This window comes from Anabrus simplex, chromosome 7 (genome assembly GCF_040414725.1).
Source record: "Anabrus simplex isolate iqAnaSimp1 chromosome 7, ASM4041472v1, whole genome shotgun sequence".
In the NCBI taxonomy this organism is placed as follows: Eukaryota; Metazoa; Arthropoda; class Insecta; order Orthoptera; family Tettigoniidae; genus Anabrus; species Anabrus simplex.
In genome coordinates, this window is record NC_090271.1 from 94,366,928 (window position 1) to 94,388,985 (window position 22,058).

The 22,058-nt window shown below is 38.2% G+C and overlaps 1 protein-coding gene across 1 annotated transcript in view; it reads left to right on the forward strand.

Moving 5' to 3' along the window:
• LOC136877708 (integrin beta-PS) overlaps window positions 1-9,907 on the forward strand; it is a 240,078-nt gene extending 230,171 nt beyond the window's left edge. Inside the window, exon 16 of the mRNA XM_067151918.2 lies at window positions 8,988-9,907. Within this exon, the coding sequence (XP_067008019.2) occupies window positions 8,988-9,053 (66 nt within the window). The 3' untranslated portion in view covers window positions 9,054-9,907. The remainder of the gene's footprint in view (window positions 1-8,987) is intronic.
• Window positions 9,908-22,058: the final 12,151 nt, after the last annotated feature.

The following is a 22,058-nucleotide window of genomic DNA, read 5'->3' on the forward strand; positions in this document are numbered from 1 at the left end:
TAGACAGGCTCTCTCCTCACCAAGCCCAGTTCTTTTACACCCATCTCTCCTCAGCACCGATGAGCTTGGTTCTGCTTCTTAGCTTCATCAGTAAGGTAGGCATCAACACTCATTGGGGGGCCACCTTGACAGATCTTCAGCCTTGATGGGAGATAAGTGTAGGATAAGAAGAAAGCTGGATAAATACAGGCATAGGGAAGAAATATAAGACAAAAGTAAAACAAGTGGTAAAACATAGGAACACACAATGAACATAAAAGAAGAAAAGGAACCCAGTGGGATAATATATGAATACAGGAAAGGAACAAACAATATTGTTAAATCAAGTCAGAGAAAGAGGGAGGGGGGAATAAAGAAAAGGAACACATGTAATAGGACGAACACAATGGCAAGTCAGTGTGGGAAGAGGAACCAACAGAAATAGGAGACAAGGACAAACATGGCAAGACAAAAGGACAATCTCCACATTTTCATACACTGCATCTTCAAATCGGTAGCTTAATGGGGACTGACAAGGAAACCCTTCCATCTGTAAGTCTCTAATCTGACTGAGATTTGGTACGACGACTTCAGTAGGAATGCTTTATTCAGCCATATCAAAATTAGTCGTATATTTAGCACCTGTTTGGGGTGTCAAAGTTTGCTCACTTAAGCACTGCATAGACAGGAGTGAGTGGTGGGAAGCAGGTAGAGGTGGGGTGGTGGGGAAGCCGGCCAGTTCACGTGTTACACTCTCACACACAATTGCTTTCGCACCTTTATCTGCTTCCTACCACTCACTACTGTCTACGCAGTGCTTAAATGAGCAAATTTTTACACCCCAAAAGAGGTGCTAAATATATACACAACTGGGCATCTAATTTTGATATGGCTGAATAAAACATTCCTACTGAAGTCGTCGTACCAAATCACAGTCACATCAGAGATTTACGGTTGGAAGGATTTCCTTGCGAGAAGAAATGAGTATAGAAGAACTGGGATTGATGAGGAGAGCTCCCCCCTCTCTCTAACACTTGTTTGTTCCTTTCCTGTACTCATATATTATCCCACTGGATTCTTTTCTCCTTTTATGTTCATCCTGTGTTCCTATTCTTTGCCACCTTTTATCTTTGTCTTATGTTTCTTCCCTCTTCCTGTGCTTATGTGGCTTTCTTCTCATGCTACACTTATCTGTCAAGATGGCCCCACAATGAGTGTTGATGTCCACACTCCTGACGAAGCTGGGACACAGAAACAAGCTCATATTGGGCTGAGCATCGATGGATGTAAAAGAACTGGGGTTGGCAAGGAGCGGATCTGTCTGTCTGAAGACGGCAGTGCAAGAAGATGTAGAGATTGTCCTTGTACTTTGGTGTTTTCATGTTTGTCCTCGTCTCCAATTTCTGTTGCTCCCTCCTCCCACACTGACCTCCCATTGTGTTTGTGCTATTACATGTCCTCCTTTCTTATTCCTCTCTCTCTTTGACTTGATTGACACTTGTTCATTCCTTTCCTATACTCATACTTTCTTGACTGCAATTTATGACAACAGAATATGCCTAGTTTGAAAAAGAAAGATCCATATTACATCTGTGATGGAAAATAGAACAGAGATAGTCTTTAACTTTTATGGATATACCCCATCAAGACATAAATACTCCACAAAATTTTGGCTTCCTGTTAATGAATTGTTGAGGTAACAATGCACACATCTTAAAGCTCACCCCTGACTACATGTACATCTTTGGAGGAGAAAGTGTGTGGTCTTTGCATAGAATAGGGTGGACATGAAATCATAGTAACTGAATGAAGATTTTTTCTAAAGGGACCCTTCGCACAGTTCACCATAAAACTGTTTGTATTCTTCAGGGAGATATTCCATCATTTTGAGACTTTTTTTTTCTTCTCTTAACTGTTCTGAAGTACAGTAGAACCTTGATAATTCGAAATCGGTTAATTCAAAATCCCGCCTAATTCGAAGAAGCTCTCGTTCCCAGAAACATGAGATACGGTTTTGCGTGTTATTTAAATTGTTTAATTCAAAATACGGATAATTCCTAATTCGAAGTACAATGTCAACCCCATTATCGAAATTCAGACTTTTAATTCAAAACTGCCATTACATTTAAAACAATAGTATGTTGCAGAGTAATTTAAATTCAAAATTTATCCGTATCATGATAGAACGCGTGTTCCGGAACGTGGAGGGGTAGCTTTCCGCATTTACACTCACATCGGTGTGTCTACAGTGTGCTTCATAATTGCTAAGTTGAATGAAATTGGAATTCTCTTGTATTCAACCTTTTAAGGAACACTGTAATATCACGCAGCAGGCAGTACATGGAAAAACAGAATCTGTGAACACTGACGATGCTGACAGTTGACGAAAAAGCGTGGCTCATATAATCAGTTCATAGGCACCAAACAATATTGTTATTGCTGATGAAACTGCATTACTTTCTTTTAATGCCGAGCCCAAACAGTCTTATGGTTTTAAAGGAGAATGTGCCATCTGGGGAATCGTACAACAGTGGGGCTCATTGTACTGTGTTGTAATGCACACGGAAGTGAGAAACTTTATACCCTCGTCATAGGAAAATTCAATAAGCCACAATGTTTTAAGGGCTTCGGGCACTTTCCGTACAAGTACGAGGCATCTAAAAATGCAAATAGTAGAGTCATCCAAAAAATAATGCATTTGCACAGAGGAACCAGCATAATTTATCCTTGTCTTTTAATTGTGTGATATTTTTCTTTCGTTGTGTGAGGTTATGTTTGTCAATGATTTATCCAAGTGCATTATTTGAACATGTAAATGCACCTTGTTGGATACATTTTGGAAATAGTTTTTTCCATGGCATTTGAAAGGTTAAAACTGTGAATCGAGGTGATTGCATGCATTAATGGGTCTTAGAATACTTTGTGACGTGGCAACTGTTTACATTTCTGAAGTACGAGAGAAGTGCCATGGCGAGAAATTGTATAGGGATAGAGTCATAGGAAAGTTTGAATAGCCAGGATGTTTTAAGGGCATCGGGTACTTTCTGTATAGGTACAAGACATCTAAGATGCATACAGTACAGTAATCCAATGAATAAAGCACTTACACATGGGAGCCAGCATAGATTTCTCCTCGCCTTTGAATTGTGCTTTTTTTTTCTTTCTTTCATTTCGTGAGATTATGTTTGTCAGTGAGTTATCCAAGTGCATTATTTGAATACTGTCCGACTCGTTGGCTGAATGGTCAGCGTACTGGCCTTCGGTTCAGAGGGTCCCGGGTTTGATTCCCGGCCGGGTCGGGGATTTTAACCTTCATTGGTTAATTCCAATGGCCCGGGGACTGGGTGTTTGTGCTGTCCCCAACATACCTGCAACTCACACACCACGCATAACACTATCCTCCACCACAATAACACGCAGTTACCTACACATGGCAGATGCCGCCCACCCTCATCGGAGGGTCTGCCTTACAAGGGCTGCACTCGGCTAGAAACAGCCACACGAAATTATTATTTGAATACTGCAAATGCACCTTCTTGCATACATTTTGGAAATAGATTTTTTTTTATGGCATTTGAAAGATTTAAATTGTGAATCAAGGTTAACTGCTTGCAGTAACGGGCCTAAGAATATTTTGTAACGCGGCGAGTGTTGGCACTTCTGAATTACGAATTGGCGGTTAATTCGAAATCACGTAATTCGAAGTCCAATATTTGAGTCCCAACGACTTTGAATTAATAAGGTTTTACTGCATTCACTTTTTTTAATGTCCTTATAGTTTGGCATTCCTCTGTACCATTAAATGACTGTTTAACACTTTCAACACTACCATATTTTAAGATGGAACTTGGCAGTGAACTGAGCCCTTTTCCTGAATTTTAATACATTATTACACAACAGTGAAACATAGTGCATACCTGATTCTTATATCAAATGAAGGTGTCAGACATCCAAAACGAAGATGTTAATCACCAAGTACATATCTAATGTATTTTAATTGTACTAGTCTTATGAAAAACATTTTAAAAAAATGTATGAATAAAAACTTTTACATTTAAGTTTTACCAATAATCTTGCTCATCAATAAAAATGAATCATTTAATGTGGCCACTTAAGCCACAAATAAACACAAGTACATTTGAAACACAATATTTATTTATTTAGGAATAGTTTGTTTTAGTATAGTAGCCCTGAAAACATTGGGCTATGCACAGTCCAACCTTGCACTCCTTGCTCCACCATTTCCAGTACTTTTTTTTTCACGGTACAGGTGAATCATCAGCCTGCATCTCTTTGTCTAAACAAAAATGTAAGCCCAAATTTTGGAAGAGGTGACGTATTTCTATCGCTTGTGTTCACAGTAAAATAATGCAGCTAAAAAATCTTGCACTCGGAAGTAACGTAACGAATAGAAATCTTGTCCGAACTATCACGTGATACGTCATCTGGTTCACAAGCAGAGTATTCATCACTGTCATCTGTTTCCAAACCTGCTTCTCCCGATGAAATATCGCTATCATTGAGCAATTGTTTCAGTTTGAACTTCGCGAGAACTGCTGCATTCTAGTAGATACTAGATAAACTACTACCTCCAAGCAAGTGATAGGAGCTGTATGGGATACGTGCAGCTGCCTATAAACATGTGCAAAAATCATGCCCGTATGGGATACGGCTGCCGTCCACAACCAGGAAAGCACATGTTTCTTAAAAATGACTCTCAGCCCCTTTAGAAAGAATAGTCCTTGATTGTTCTCCGTAAATCCCTTTAGAATGGATAGTCTTCAATTGCTCTCCATAAGTTTTGAACGTCAGCTACTGAGATTTTTATGCCGAGGTTTGTCTATCAGACAGTCCAGTGATTTACTGCAAAAGTTCACATGAGTAGGCCAACACTAAACTGTATGGAGAGCAGTGGCGTACATCCAATGAGATCCCATTCAGAAGCAGTGAATCATAATCAATCTCCAGGTTACTTTCTGAAGTTCTTGGACTTTTTATCAATGCAGCACTTGACGTTTTCCAGGGCTGTGATTGACGAAGTAGTTAGTTAGTGACATGTTTTACCAAGCTCCTCCTTCTAAGCCTTCAGAAACCAGTGGAATATCTCATTTCATTTGCTGACAGCTGTCAATCAACTCCATGTGGAGTTCTGGGTTTAGACCTAATGAGCAGAATTTTCCATTTACCGAAACTCATAGTGCAGGTGGCCAAGAACTTGAACATGCTGTTAGCTTTCCATCAACTAAAGCTCCATTTCCAGCATCAGAATGATTATACACTACTTTTTATTCCACACAGACAGCTTTCCATCATCCTTAAAAACATCTTGGAAATATGAGAGTTCTAATACACAGTCCTGCGAGCCTCAGTCGAGTTGCCCGTTATTCTGTGTGCCATGTCTGTGCAAGTGGATGATGCAATAGCTGCCTAACCAGTTTAGCTCGCTCAGTGAGGTCTCGGTCTCAGCTAGTCTGCGATAAGCATCCATACAGCATGAATGCTTCTTGTAAAGCAGTATTTGATAAGTTTAGTGCTTTTCATAGTTTCTGAATTAAGTGTTAAACAATGTATTTTTGTGTGTCATGAACTTTCAAATGCAATTTGTGCCAAAATTTTGTATTGCAGAGAGTGAATTGGAATATCATTATCGTGAAACCTCGTTAATTCAAAGTCGTTGGGACTCAAAAATCAGACTTCCAATTACGTGATCTCAAATTAACCGCCAATTCGTAATTCAGAAGTGCCTTTGCCATGTTACAAAATATTCTAAAGCCCATTACTGCATGCAGTTAACCTTGATTCACAGTTTAAACCTTTCAAATGCCATGAAAAAAAAAATCTATTTCCAAAATGTATGCAAGAAGGTGCATTTACAGTATTCAAATAATGCACTTGGTTAAATCACTGACAAACATAACCTCACACAACGAAAGAAAGAAAAAAAGCACAATTCAAAGGCGAGGAGAAATCTATGCTGGCTCCCATGTGCAAGTGCCTTATTCATTGAATTACTGCACTGTATGCATCTTAAGACACCTTGTACTTATACAGAAAGTACCCAATGTCCTTAAAACATAGTGGCTAATTGAATTTTCCTACAACTCTATCCTTATACGATTTCCCGCCATGGCACTTCTGTCGTACTTCAGAAATGTAAACACTTGCCACGTCACAATGTATTCTAAGACCCATTAATGCATCCAATCACCTCGATTCACAGTTTAAACATTTCAAGTGCCATGGAAAAAACTATTTCCGAAATGTATCCAACAAGGTGCATTTACAATGTTCAAATAATACACTTAGATAAATCGCTGACAAACATAACCTCATGCAATGAAGAAAAAATCACACAATTTAAAGATGATGATAAATTATGCTGGTTCCCCTGTGCAAATGCATTAATTTTTGGATTACTGTACTGCTTGCATTTTTAGATCCTCGTACTTGCACGGAAAGTGCCCGACGCCCTTAAAACATTGTGGCTTATCGAACTTTCCTATGATGAGGGGAAAAAGTTTCTCGCTTCCGTGTGCATTGCAACACAGTACAATGAGCCCCACCCTTGTACGATTCACCGGCTGGCACTTTCTCCTTTAAAACCATAAGATCGTTTGGGCTCGGCATTAAAAGAAAGCAATGCAGTTTCATCAGCAATAACAATATTGTTTGGTGCCTACAAATTGATTTATGAGCCATGTTTTTTCGTCAACTGTCAGCATCGCCAGTGTTCACAGATTCTGTTTTCCTACACACTGCCTGCTGCGTGATATTACAGCGTTCCTTAAAAGGTTGAATACAAAAGAATTCCAATTTCATTCAACTTAGCAATTATGAAGCACACTGTAGATACAATGAAGTGAGTGTAATTGCGGGAAGCTACCCCTCCACGTTCTGGAACACGTGTTCTATCATGATACGGATACATTTTGAATTTAAATTACTCTGTAATATACTATTGTTTTAAAACGTAAAGGCAGTTTCAAATTAAAAGTCTGGATTTTGGTAATGTAATTATGAATTATCTGTATTTCGAATTAAACAATTTAAATAACATGCAAAACTGTATCTCATGTTTCCAGGAAGGAGAGCTTCTTCGAATTACAGTAGAAGTCCGCTATAGCGAGTTAGGCATATAAAGAGAACCCCGACATTGTTTTGCGGTCCCTTCAAAATTCCTATATTAAGCTGTGTATTATCCTTCGGTTACAGTGAGAGCCCTATCACTGACACATCCATTATTACGAGCGATTAAGCGCACACGATTTTTTCTGTTACTGATATTTATGCACCCCAGCGATTATGTTGCATGCAATCGATTATATTCGGTATCGTTTCATCGCTAAGTCCACTAGCAAGTTCTCTCATCGACATTCAAAGGCGTTGTCAGAGTCTATTAATAATGGGCATCGACTGCTATTCCGTGAAGAAAATTTGAAATGAAACTGATTGCTGTTTCATACCGATTTTAATGTGTATGGGGGTTTTTCCGACTTTTATACAAAAATCGGATATAACAACAATCCGTTATAGCGAGTAAATTTTCCGCTGTTGTGAATCATTGCTATAACGGACTTCTACTGTAGGTGGGATTTTGAATAAACCGATTGCGAATTATCGAGGTTCTACTGTACTGTACATGCTACAATGCTTGTCTACAAACAAATGAGACAACACTTACTGTAATTCTCTCTGTTTTTCAATTTGATTATTCATTAATCAAAATTGATAGGTTTTCTTCGGATGTATGAGAATGGTGTGACAGCAAGAACAAGAACAAGACGCACACAGGAAGGATGGGAAACCTTGTGGGACTTGCTCTATTGTACTTTTACTTCAAATTAACCCACTCAAGTCACAATATAGGCTGTGGACTCAGATTTAATTTGCCTGCCAATAGTGTGTGCATATCTGTCACACAAAAACATACAAAGAATACTAACTAATAAAGATAATTCACTCAAATTTTGCATTCACTTACCCATACTTCATTCCTTGATGACTGCTGGGGTTGGTACATTTATTTCATTTGAAATTATTTCAAGGAAGAGATTCATGTACTTTGTAAAAATCAGAAGTTCAGAATTTCTTTAGCATTCATTGGTATATCTTTGTTTCATGGTAAATTATATATTCTGTGATGGTTATGTAATATAATAAGTGTTCTTCCCTGAGGCTGGTCTTCACATGGTAGCTCTCCACTCTATCCTGTCCTCTGTTACTCCCTTCATTTTGACATAGCACACTTCTATCCTTATATTGTCCACCATCTGATTATCTTTTCCATCCTCTTGCTTTCTTTCTGCTCACCAACACTTCAAGAGCATCTTCTGACAAGCAGTTTTGTCTCATCCACGGTCCAGTCCAATTTCTCTTCCTTTTTATCACTTGTAGCAGTTGTCTCATTTCTCCTACTCTTTCTAGCATCTCTGCATTTCTCACTCTGTCTACTCACCTTATCCTTTTTATCCTTCTCCTTATTTCCACACCTAGCGATAAATTCTCTATTAATTTACTTCCTAAGAACTGGAAGTTTTTCATAACTTCCCCTCAATTTTTATTGCTATTATTTCCTTTCTCTCTCGTCTTTACTGAGTAATTGGCTGGAAGGTTTAGGTCACATAGCTGTCAGCTTGTGTTCGCGAGATAGTGGGTTCAAATCCCACTGCCGGCAGTCCTGAAGATGATTTTCCATGATTTCCCATTTTCACACCAGGCAAATGCTGGGGCTGTACCTTAATTAAGGCCATAGCCACTTCCTTCCCACTCCTAGTCTTTTCCCATCATCACTATAAGACCCATCTGTGTCAGTGCGATGTAAAGCACATTGTAAAAAATATATATCGTCTTTTCTCCAATGATTCCCATTCCTAATTCTTCAATTTTCCCATTTAATACTTCATGATATTCTTGGACCTCTCTTTCATCCTTTACTCAGATCACAGTACTGCTTTTGTTGCCCTAATGATAATGTTCATAGCTCTTATGTCTTGTGTTATTTTTTTCAGGGAGAAAATCCACTCTTTCGAGGAGCTGTCACAAAATTTGATAATCCAACCTTCAATGCTAATTAGTTTTCTGTGATAGTAATTAACTAAAACTGATGATATCTTCTTAGATCTACTAACAACTTAAATTTAATGCTGTGATCAGTAGTCGGAGTGACAGGAAATAGAAGTGATATGTTTCTCCACAGTTGTATATAACTATACTTGGTGAGAAAAATATTTTCCTCTCTCTGGAAAACTAGTGAAAGTGACAAACTAGTGAATCTATAGTTAAGGACTAGATCTTACTATATACATAAAGAGCTATCCTCATATCTCATATCTCTAAGTGGTTCTACGTGACTAACACATAAAACTAACTATAAAAGTATAAAACCGGGCGAGTTGGCCATGTGGTTAGGAACACATAGCTGTGAGCTTGCATCCGGGAGATAGTGGGTTCGAACCCCACTGTTGGCAGCCATGAAGATGGTTTTTCGTGGTATCTCATTTTCACTCCAGGCAAATGCTGGGGCTGTACCTTAATTAAGGCCATGGACACTTCTTTCCTGTTCCCAGGCCTTTCTATTCCATCGTTGCCATAAGACCTATCTGTGATGGTGTGACGTAAAGCAAATAGTAAAAAAAAAAAAAAGTACATAAAATGGATTTATGGATTTTATTTGAGCAATCACAACTTGTTTCTTGTTTCAGCTTACCTGATAAATTGACAATTTGCACTTTCATTAGTTTGCCACATGGGATGATATTATTGTAATGAAGGAAACATTCTTCCTGATCTTCTTGTAAAATGTAACCTAGTTAGCTGAAATATGCCATTCAAAATTTGTTTTAAAAACTGAATAAAACTTAACAGAGGGATTTTAAGAATAAAATTATGTACCATATACCATATACAGAATAAATATAGCCTTTGTATAGATACATGTTATCTACAAATCTCCCAAATTGGCCTTGTTCCCAAAGGTATCTACAGCAATCTGCATTTCCTATTTCATGTTCTCTTATTGGCTGTACTACTTTGATTGTTACCTAGCCATAATGACAGATGCTTCTGTGGCATGAACTGCTTTTATCATGGAGCAATAAACTTAAAGAAGAGCAAGCTGCTTTCTGTTGATCACTGAAGTCGAGGTCTGTTTTCATCGCACTCAATGGAGTTTTTTTTTTTTTTTTTTTTTTTTTTTTTTTTTTTTTTTAAGGTGATTGTGATATATTGTGAGTTAATCTGTTCTTGTACACATATTCTGTTGAAAGTTCAGCATGTCATGCTGTACAGTAACATACTTTACTATTTGCGTCGCTGCAGCTTGTAGGTACGGCACGAGTAACAGATATTACACTAAGCAACAAATATTACAATCACAAAGAATGGGTACCGTCCACCTAATCAATACTTTATTATATCTTATTACTAAGCAGTACCTGTTTCGATCTTCACAGAGGTCATCCTTAGCTGGTCATGAGATCTAAAGTTAACTTAATATATAATTTTAAAACATTACTAAATCTAATGAAGAATGTCACATGATTGGAGTGATAATATTAAAATATACAATATATAAAATATACAATGATACGATGTGTCTTCTGGTTTAAAAAACAAGTGTCCATATTCTATGACATGTATATGTTACATAAAATTCCAGTGTAGTGTTCGTGAGTAATAGATAATTTGGTGAAATAGAATTTCTACACGTAAAATGTTTATGGCATTCTTTGAGGTACACTTTGAAATTCAGTTCATATTGGTGAATCGTTATATAGATTCATTTGTATGTTTATACTAAGCATTCTGGAACATTCTATGATATGGATGTAATAAAAATGAGTATAATAGTATAATACACTAAAATGCGATAAAATGTTCACAGTATTCTTGCGGTACGTTCACAGGCATGTTTGTACCAAGCATGCCTGTACAAATTAATATAATTCCAAAGCGTACCGCAAGAATACTGTGAACATTTTATCGTGTTTTAGTGTATTATATGATACTAATTTTTATTACATCCATATCATAGAATGTTCCAGAATGCTTAGTATAAACATACCAATGAATCTATATAACGATTCACCAATATGAACTGAATTTCAAAGTGTACCTCAAGAATGTCATAAACATTTTACATGTAGAAATTCTATTTCATCAAATTATCTATTACTCATGAACACTACACTAGAATTTTATGTAACATATACATGTCATAGAATATAGACACTTGTTTTTTAAACCAGAAGACACATCATATCATTGTATATTTTAATATTATCACTCACATCATGTGACATTCTTCATTAGATTCAGTAATGTTTTAAAATTATATATTAACTTTAGATCTCATGACCAGCTCAGGATGACCTCTGTGAAGGTCGAAACCGGTACTGCTTAGTAATAAGATATAATAAAGTATTGATTAGGTGGACGGTACCCATTCTTTGTGATTGTAAATACAAAGTATCAATACGGACATGAAACTGATAGATTACAACAAATATTAGTCATGATAAACAGTGCGAGCTCCCTGAAACAGATTCATGTTCATTATCAAACTGTTCATTATGCAGTACTTACAGTAAATATGTACCTAAAGCACAACAGCACCTCAGGTAGCAAAAATTACTGTGGTCAGAACCGATATTCATTGTCAGACCTTGAAACTTGAGATTGGCGTGTGCAGAAGCCATGCTTACCCGTCGCACCTCTTAACCCGAATCCACGTGACTTGTCATCAGATGACTTATGCTAACCATACTTTAAAGTACTCATAATCATAATTCTTCCCACCTTTCCCTCAGCATATTATAATTATTTCAGCACTTGTCACACTAAATGGTGGTAGGGTTGAATATGTAACACTGCTGCCTCCATTTGATATGCTTGCAGGCCATACTGGGGTGTTGCTTTATAGCATATTTGGTTCATTATTGCCTAGAACATCCCTTGAAACACTTTTCAACCACTTGCAACACGTAGCCCATCTTACTATTCATATCGGTTTCTGCTCGCAACTTGCGTCCATACCATCAAAGTTTCTCTCAGTTCAGTGCAGTGTCAAAAAAATTTTTAAGTTGGGAATAATTGCCAGTGTAGTGCAACAGGATGGGTGGCAGTGTGAGAATTAATCTTTGCTTTGAAGTAGTCTGCAGTCCAACAATAACAGGTGATGCCTGCATTAATCAATACTTCATCCAGAGTGAATAAATAATTTCACTGACTGCTCTAGCAAGTTGACCTTGTCAGCAATCATACACTCAAAGTATACAAAATCATCAGTCATGACAGATCTTCATGACGGACCAGAACTGTTCCAATTCCTTGTGTATCTAACAGTACACAGTTGTCACAGGCTTTAATGCATCAACTGATCAGCACATTCTTGGCTTTGACATTGGACATCAAGCTTGTTTTTGGAGGCCATTATAACATCATTCGTATAGAAGTGTCTAGAATATTGGCCAGTCTGCCAAAACTGGATCCAACTTAAGTTTGAACAGAGGTAATGATAAGGTTGGACTCTAAAAGAACTAACCCCATGGCACTACAGCCCTGAAAGGCCTTGCCTACTAAGCGACTGCTGCTCAGCCCGAAGGCCTGAAGAATACGAGGTGTCGTGTGGTCAGCATGACGAATCCTATCGGCCGTTATTCTTGGCTTTCTAGACCGGGGATGCTATCTCACTGTCAGATAGCTCCTCAATTCTAATCATGTAGGCTGAGTGAACTCTGGTGACCACAAATTGAAATGCAGAAGACGTTAGACTCTCCTGTAGCAATGTGGATGTAACTTCTTGCTGCTGCATAGAGTACCTGTACCCCAACTGAAAAATACTCTAGGACACCATGGTGTTTATGTGCTTGCTAAATTGGATCATGCACTGTGTCATCAAAGACATTTTCAAGATTTAGGAAAGCAAGATGGAGTAGGTTGTTCTTCTCATGACATTTCTCAAGTAGAAGCTGTTAAACACAGAATTTCCTGAATTTCCTTTCAAATCTATGCATATAATGCATATAAATACCTTCATCATATAGTTCAGAAGTAGCACAGAGCTGTAGAGATCAGATACGTGAAAAGGATCTTGAGACAGAGGTCACTACTACAACATTGCCAGGAGTGCCGCGCACGTGTTAAAGTTGTGTTGAAATCAACATAACTATAAAATACAGAGCTTCGTATGTTATATAGTTTGAGTATGGCCAGTGGATAAGTTTTACTATTTTTTTTTTTTTTTAATGTATTTTTATTATTTTATTATATTTTTGATGTAGTATGATATGAGTTAATTAATAGTGCGTATAACAAGTGCATTGACAACACACCAAAACCAATTCGTTCAAAAGTACAGAGTTACGAAACACATTTTCTTACTTTCTTGTTTTCTTACTTTACCTTACCTTATTCCAGCTGAAGTACTGTATCTGTATCCATGACTGTCTCCAATACCACGTCCCAGTTGTAATCATCCTCTTGAAACTTTTCAGCATGTGACACACAAACCTTCCACTACTGTTCAGTTACTTTATCCAGCTCCTCTTGGACATCAGCTAGTTTGAACATTTTATTCCTTTTCCCTACAGCAGTTTTAATGTTTCCCTTAACCAGCTCTGTGCGGTTAATTGACAGTGATAGGGTGGCAGGCAAACAACTGTATGACCCCTTCTGTCAGCAAGTGTATCAATTTTGTACATACTTGCCATCAGCTTGACTAGTTTCACAAGAGATAACAGTTTGACTCTGGTGTGATTGCTGTCATGAGTAATATTCCTAGCAGATAACCATGATATAATATCAGCTTTTCGTGTGTTCGTTGTAGGGATTCGTTCTAGCTGTACCGAATGGTAGCTGGCATTGTCCATTACAATCACTGCATCTTTGATGTTCCCTTTGTCAAGAGCGTCTAAAAACTTCATAAAGCCCTCTTTAAAAACCATAGCATTCATATCAGTGTGCTAGTCATCACTGGTCGATTTCACCTTTGGTCTGAAAACCAATTTACATTCCTGTAGAAAACCAGTTGACTGGAACCTACATGACAAACAATAATGCATCCACCTTTCCCCACAGGAACTTTTAAACCTCCTGCACCCTCATCATCTTGCCAGATTTTTGTTGGAGCATAATTCTGATGAATGTAAGTCTCATCTAAATAAAATATATGGGGTGAAGGGTCCTTATTCCTCAGAAGACACATTTTCTCAAAAACGTTCTCTGGCTGTTCCTATACCATCTCTCTCCACTAAAAAAACTTCAGCCATCCTTGAATTTTTTAAATACTTGAACCCCATAGACTTCAGTATCCTCCACAATGAAGTAAACCGAGCTCGATAGCTGCAGTCGCTTAAGTGCGGCCAGTATCCAGTAATCGGGAGATAGTGGGTTTGAGCCCCATTGTCGGCAGCCCTGAAGATGGTTTTCCGTGGTTTCCCATTTTCACACCAGGCAAATGCCGGGGCTGTACCTTAATTAAGGCCACAGCACTTCCTTCCAATTCCTAGGCCTTTCCTATCCCATCGTCGCTGTGGCCGTTGGTGAGCAGAAATCAGTGAAGCAACAGAAGTCCTTATTATGTATGTAATGTTATGTAAATTTTATCTTGTCATCATTTTGGATAAACAAAAACATTTAAAAAACTGAAGAATTTGTGCAAAGCAAATTATTGTATGAAGCTTTCTTATTTAAAAATTATTACATATTTAGGCATATGAAGAAATGGACTATGAAGAAGATTTATGTTCAAAGAGACCTGGGTATTTACATTTCCTGATTTAAATTGTATTTTTCTGTAAATTATAGAAAGGGATTTGGAATTTTTATACATGATTTGTGAGGCAGGGTGTGCCACGTGTAAGTGGCCCTTCCTGTCGTTTTGTAATATCCGCGAAGATGCAAATTCTGCAGAAAGCACAATTCTCGAATATCATTGTCATTGGTCAAAAGTACAAGTGTTTTTATTGGCCAGTATATGAGGATTTTTAATAGATGAATGTGGCAAACTGGAGTGTTGCTATTGGTCATTTGTAATCACTCTATTTCCTGTTTGTGGCTCCTCGCGTGTGCGAGTCACTTTGTCCGCATCTTTGAATTTGGATCACTACAGCGGGCGGGTGTGTTTAGCGCCCGTCCCGCAATGGGTCGTCGGCCGCCAAAGGTAAGCGCATTTTTGTCTTATGCTATTTAAGTGCATTCATATGTTTCGGACTATTCCCACTTAATGTAAATTCAGTAATTATGTAGAAGTTCATCTCGTATGCCGGAGTTTCCTCTAGTTTTCCACATTTTCCAAAATAGAGCATTTATATGGCTTAGCGACTGTGCTACTCCACAACGTGTTGTTTTCTGAGGCAAACCTTCTTTTCTAAATCTAGTTGTAATAGTTAGTAACTGTAACACTTTCTCGAATTGTGTAATCAATTTTGTTTCATTCGAGGTTGCCTCCTTTCATTCTGTAAATTCTGAAACTCTTATGTCAAAGTTTGTTCGTGACTGAAGAGCTTAATTGTTTCCCTTACACATCTTTTGTTTGTATCTCAAGTATCAGTTAATCCGCAGTTCATTTATTTGTTCATTTATAATTGTATGTTCATTTCCTTAATAATCATTTGTCTGTTGGGTGTATTATTGTAAGTCTTTTCTCCCCCATAACATCATACGTTCCCGTGGACTTCATAAGGGCTTCCGCACGTTCCACTCTCCTGTCTTAGTTGTCATTTTTAGGTCTGTAAGTGTTCCCTCGTATTTGATTTAATATTGCGTATCAAAAGATACTTGTCACATTTCCATGTTTTGATCTGAATTCACCGACACTCCGTTATTTACAATTTCCTTAGTAATATTATTAAGTATTATATTATTTACTACTGGTATTACTTTATTATTATTATGTGTAACTGTAATTGTCCTGTCCCGAAAGCGGTTACAGTCGCCATAAGACATATCTGTGTCGGTGTGACGTAAAGCAAATAATTTGTTCAGAGTTGGGTATTCACCCTTTACATAATAACTGAAGAGAGTTGTTCTTATTACATCTTTATGGAATCCATTGATTGCCTTTGTTATACAATTCCTTTTGATTCGTTTGCACGGTGGTTGAAATGAGATGGAACCAGATGACTGGGTACTGTCTTTACCTTCCTTTACTATACACTGAACGGTTCGCATACTAACTTGACAAGCTTCCGACACTCTCTGCTGCACTTTATACACACTCACTAAAGGGCTATTATTTTCTGCTTCCTTTTGAAAATATTCATGAACATTGCTGATCATTTTTCTACCCTGGCTCCTTATCTCCTTCCTCTTGGCCATTGTTAAGATATATAGTGCAGTTATTACATACAACAACAACAACATAGAGCAACGCAAATAGAAAAACTAGAATAGAAACAAACTAACATCACATGCCATGAACACGCTAATCGAAGAATACAGTAAAGGACGTGGCAAGATTTACTCATAAAACAAGAATAATCCTAAAACAAACTCATCAAACAAGCTCTTTGTAATACCCACATGCAGACCGTAGGAAGACTACTCAGCAACACTGCAGTTCGTACAGCGAAGTGAGCACGGCAAACTTTCCGGGCGAGTGTGTAGTTCTCATCCCCACTGGTAGGTGATCTTAGGTCTGATCACCCCACTTCCCCTGACAGTATGTAGGTCGCCCGCCATCAAAGCAGAAAAGACCTATAACCACCAAGACCATCGACATGGAGGTATAGAAACAATTCGTGAAAAGTTTTGTATGGAGTGTTGTAAGCTATGGGTCAGAAACTGAGGTGTGGTACTGGCTTCGACTCCTAAGAATACCTTGGACTGGTAGTCATAAACGGGAATGTTCTCAAAAGAGTTAATAAGAAACGCACATTGGTTGAAATGTTAAATAAAAGAAGAAATAACTTTGTTTGCTACTTGCTCCATCATTTTGACTGGTGCACCACCCTGTTTGAAGGGAAAATGAAAGGTAGAAGGACCAAAGGAAGACCTACAGTGCAATTTATAGACACTTTTAAAGGCAAGTTCACCTATTGCCACTTGAAGCTCTTGGCCAAAGAATGGAAACACTTTGAAGACATGCATTTCATCCACAAACCTTAGGGTTGAGGAGAATGATAAGATGAAAGTATGATGAAGGGAAACAAAATAATTCTATAAAATGAACAATAGCATTTTGTGTCAGTAATATTCATAACAAAGAGCCTCCGTGGCTCAGGCGGCAGTGCGCCGGCCTCTCACCGCTGGATACTGTGGTTCAAATCCCGGTCACTCCATGTGAGATATTTTGCTGGACAAAGCAGAGGCAGGACAGATTTTTCTCCAGGTAATCTGGTTTTCCCTGTCATCTTTCATTCTAGCAACACTCTCCACTATCATTTCATTTCATCTGTCAGTCATTAATCATTGCCCCAGGGGAGTGCGACAGGCCTCGGCAGCCGGCACAATTCCTATCCTCGCCTCCCATCCCTGAGCTGGTCATTGACTGGAAAACAGGTTGTAGGTTTTCAATATTCATAATAAATTATGACTGTGGACTTTACAAGAATTTTATCAAGATATTTATGGTAATGTCTCAGCTAAGCATGAGTTGTGGCCAAGGGAGTATTTTGCAGTGGTGCCACATATAAAATTTTTAAGTGTTGTTTGCTCTAAATATGATAGCACAGTAAATGTATTTCTAAAATATTCAACCACTTAAAAAGCATACATAATATCATGCACATCATGTCATTTGACAGGACACCTTCTGTTCATTCTTCATTGCTTCACCTATCTTACCAGGTGTCCAAATAAAAAAAATTATTTGAAGTACCCAGGTACAGTTACACTATCTGCATTATAATTAGGTGACTGTGAGTTGTTCAGACTATTGCTCATCTCTGGATGTTCAGAAGGAAACAGAATTCAGAAGAGAAAAGTGCTAGAGTGGGTAGTGTTAGTATTGTGGTGTGTTATAAGTAGAGCCCAGATATTTAGTTGGGAGCAGGTAAAAAGGCAGCCAAGATATGTAAAACAGGCAATTCATATATTTTTTTAAGGGCAATTTATATTAATATCAGTAATTGTATTTACTTACTGTACTGGGATTGACCATATATAAAGTATTTCTTAAATACTATACACCGTAAATTTAAATTTAGATAAAGTATTGATGTGTGTATTTTTTGAATGCTCACAAAAACTAAGTCTCACAGGAACAAGTAATCGACCCGTACAACGCTGCTTGGCCATCGCCTAGCCAGCACTCGTCAAGGACAGGTCGTGTCATACATTCTTGAAACATCCATTCAAGAAAAAATTATAAATCCTAAACCAATTGAGATATCGATTTGAAAATAACAGCATCTTATAGCGAACATTTCAAATGTCTGCTCATGTTAATTTCTCCAAAATCGATCCAGGGATTACGGAGATATTCAATGTTTTGTAAAACATTATGTCAGAGCCGTTTATATATAAAAAGGCCTCCACTCTGGGTACTGTCATCAGTACAGTTCAGTTCATCAACAGTTCAACAGCAGTCTACACCTCGATGATGTTGGTTCACTGTGTGCTACGAAGTTGTACCTATAAGACAAGACTATGTCCGAATGAAGTGCAAATTTTTAGACATAGGATAATTCCGGTGTTATGGAACTTATAAATTTTCAGTGAGTAGAACGTCGTTTAGGAACTTGTAAATGTTCGAGTTCGACTCCAGGACTTGTGAATCACAGTATAACCAATACTTACGTGTGTGACATGTCAGAACAGTTTTAAAGTGCACTTAATTGAAAATTTTATCATTACGACTTGAGTGATAGAATATTCAGATATTTTGCTAATGGACTTTTCGTATTACAAGTGTTCTACTAATTCACTTCAGACATTCATGTAGGTGCAGTAATTACTAGTGATATTTCCATTTGAACTGTGATTTGCTAATTGACACTTTATCGCACAAGTGCTGTTGGTAGGCTGCCGCAGACATTCAATGTTATCATTCTAAGTTAAAGTTATTCCAGCAGACACTGTATTTTCTGATGTGAATAGGAATAAACTGTGCAGTTATTAGTGCAAAGGAACAGTGTTAATTTCCAGTTTCATGGACAGGTCATGTCATACATTCTTGAAACATCCATTCAAGAAAAAATTATAAATCCTAAACCAATTGAGATATCGATTTGAAAATAACAGCATCTTATAGCGAGCATAATCTGCTTGCTTCCATCTCCACAACAAGTTGGCTAATACAAAACTCCAAGTACGTTTCAATGGCTCAGTGCTAAAGCACAATCCTAATCCAAAGTACCTCGGGGTAACGCTTGACCGAACCCTATCTTATAGAAAGCATCTTGAAAACCTCGGATCTAAGTTGAGATCACGTAATAATATTCTGTTTAAATTGTGTTGAACTTCATGGGGTGCTTCAGCGGACACATTATGACGTACTGCGCTTGGCCTCATGTATTCTGCAGCTGAATACTGCTCTTCAGTATGGATTAACAGTTGCCACGTGAAGAAAGTCGATGTACAACTTAACACCACCATGCGCATCATCTCTGGTACTCTGAAGCCTACTGCAACGCACTGGCTGCCAGTCCTGTCCCACATTGCTCCACCAAGCCTGCGACGTTCAAGAGTCCTTGTTCAAGAATATAATAAGATCATGTCCAATCCAACTCTACCTATCCACAGAGATGTTGCAGATCTCTGGAGACAAAGGCTGAAATCCCGTAAGCCACCGATGAAAACAGCTAAGAATCTAATGGATGCTGGTTTCAATTTAAAAGAGGAATGGAAAGAGCAATGGATTCGTACAGCTCCAGAGTGGCCAAGCCTCTTTAATCCAAACCACGCCCCAGCTGGTTTCAGCTTGCCAAGAAGAACGTGGGCATCACTAAACAGGTTCCGCACAAATTGTGGAAGATCTGCATTCTCCCTTCACCAGTGGGGCTTCAGGGACTCTCCAGCGTGTGATTGTGGTGCTTTAGTCCAGACCATGCATCATATAATGGACGAATGCCCTCTGCGTGCTTATGGTGGAGACCGAAAAGACTTTGCTGATGTCTCAGTATCCCTAGTGCAGTGGATAAACAATTTAGATATTCATGTGTAATTGTTCCCTACTTACCATGTATTCTTTGCAGGTTTTTCTTTTGTATAATATTGTATATACTTGTCCATTCTGTAAATTCCATACGCTTAATAATAATAATAATAATAATAATGGGAAGACACCACGCAAGTGAAGGGATTCAAACGCGCGCGCGCGCGTGTGTGTGTGTGTGTGTGGTGGTGGTGGGGGGGGAACAACCGCATTTCTTTCACGCAAGTGCAATTTATTTTACCAAACTAACATTCAAGTCAGAGCTGAGTCAATGATAAAATATTACGGTACAATTACCAAGTGCTGTGGTTTATGTGAAATCATTCCAATACCCGGGGACTGTTAAATGTGGACACTCACGTAACATAATCATTGAGTGGTTACCCTGCACCGAGACCTTCTAGAATCAATGACGACCATTACTGCTTACAACGGATCGTGGTTCCATGGTTTTGATTGCTGAACACGACGGATCATGTTTTCATGGTTCGACTGCTGCCTATAAGTGATCGTGGTTCCATGGTTTTGTCGCTGTTCACAAGGGATCATGTTTCCATGGTTGGGTCACTATTCAACAAGGAGGATCTATGGAGATAACTTCACTGTAACCAGCACAATTGTAAGGTGAACCTTATGTGAATAAATTCAGTATTATAAAAATCTGAACTCATTGTAGTTAGGACCTCTCTCTGTACCCATCTCCAGGTCTACACCCAGTGGGCCTTGTGATTGAGATATCTTAAACTCTCCAAAATAACTAGTTGTGGCTTATCATTAAATAATTCCCGGTATATAAGGACATAATATATATGCTTTTATTACACACTACCACCAGCTGTTTCTTGAAGATCTGTGTTTCAAATCACACTTCTATCTTCTTCTTCTTATGCTTTTTCCCACAACTGTGGGATCACGGGTGTGAACTGTGAAGCACATGGGAATTTGGCCTTGTTTTACAGCCGGATGCCCTTCTTGACGCCAACCCTATATTGCGTGTTTCTGTAGTGGTTTGTAGTGTAGTGTGTTGTGTGAATATGAAGATGAAAGTTCAACTCACACTTCTATCTGATGGAATAAAACAATACTTCACCTTATTATATATTACCACAGGTGTTCTTTTCAAATTCGCTATGTTTATTCACCTTCATTTTCCACACAGTTTGGGTTGCTGACCAGAACAAAGTATACCAATATACATCATTATTCAAACACCGAAATTGTAGTCAAGTAAGATGAGAAAACTGAAAGCAACAGTTTAATAGGAATGGGACCATTTCATAAGACTTATAGGCTGTGTATTCATTCTTGAGGTTTTACAGGTGATTCCTCAGTATCTGGATTGACCCTTTCAAAGCTTACAGTGCAGCATCCCAGAAAACCTGTGGCAGGATCCTTTAGAGGCAACTAAAAGGGGCCAGAGGGGCTCTTAAATTGGGAGCATGGCTTGGTGGCCATGAGGCCCTTGTCTGAGTCCTGGCATTTTTCCACTTGTGTCAGGCTCTTCATCTTCATCTACCTTATCTGACTTTCCTTGCACAACTCTTGTTCTTTTCCGACCCCGACAGTATTAGGTTTGCGAACTCTAGCAGTCATTTTTACACCCTTTATGACCCTTGTCTTTCTTTGGCCGATACTTCATTTTCTGAAGTGCCGGACCCCTTCCGTTTTTCCTTCTGATTAGTGTTAATAGAGGATGGTTGCCCAGTTGTACTTCGTCTTAAAACAACACCATCATCCTAGTGTGTAAAAATCACTGACAACTGAGCACATATTTGTTTGAGTAAGTTAGTATTATAATATTTCAATAATCTGTCTTCTCATCGACTGACTAAACAACTCCCTAACAGAGAATCGGAAGATGATTTTGGAGAGATTCTCAGTGGTTAAATATATAATTGTTATGCAGGAATCTCCAGTGAAAACTGTTTGCTTGTTGTTTGTTTGTTCATCAGTCCAAAGGGTAGTTGGATTCTCAAACAGCACC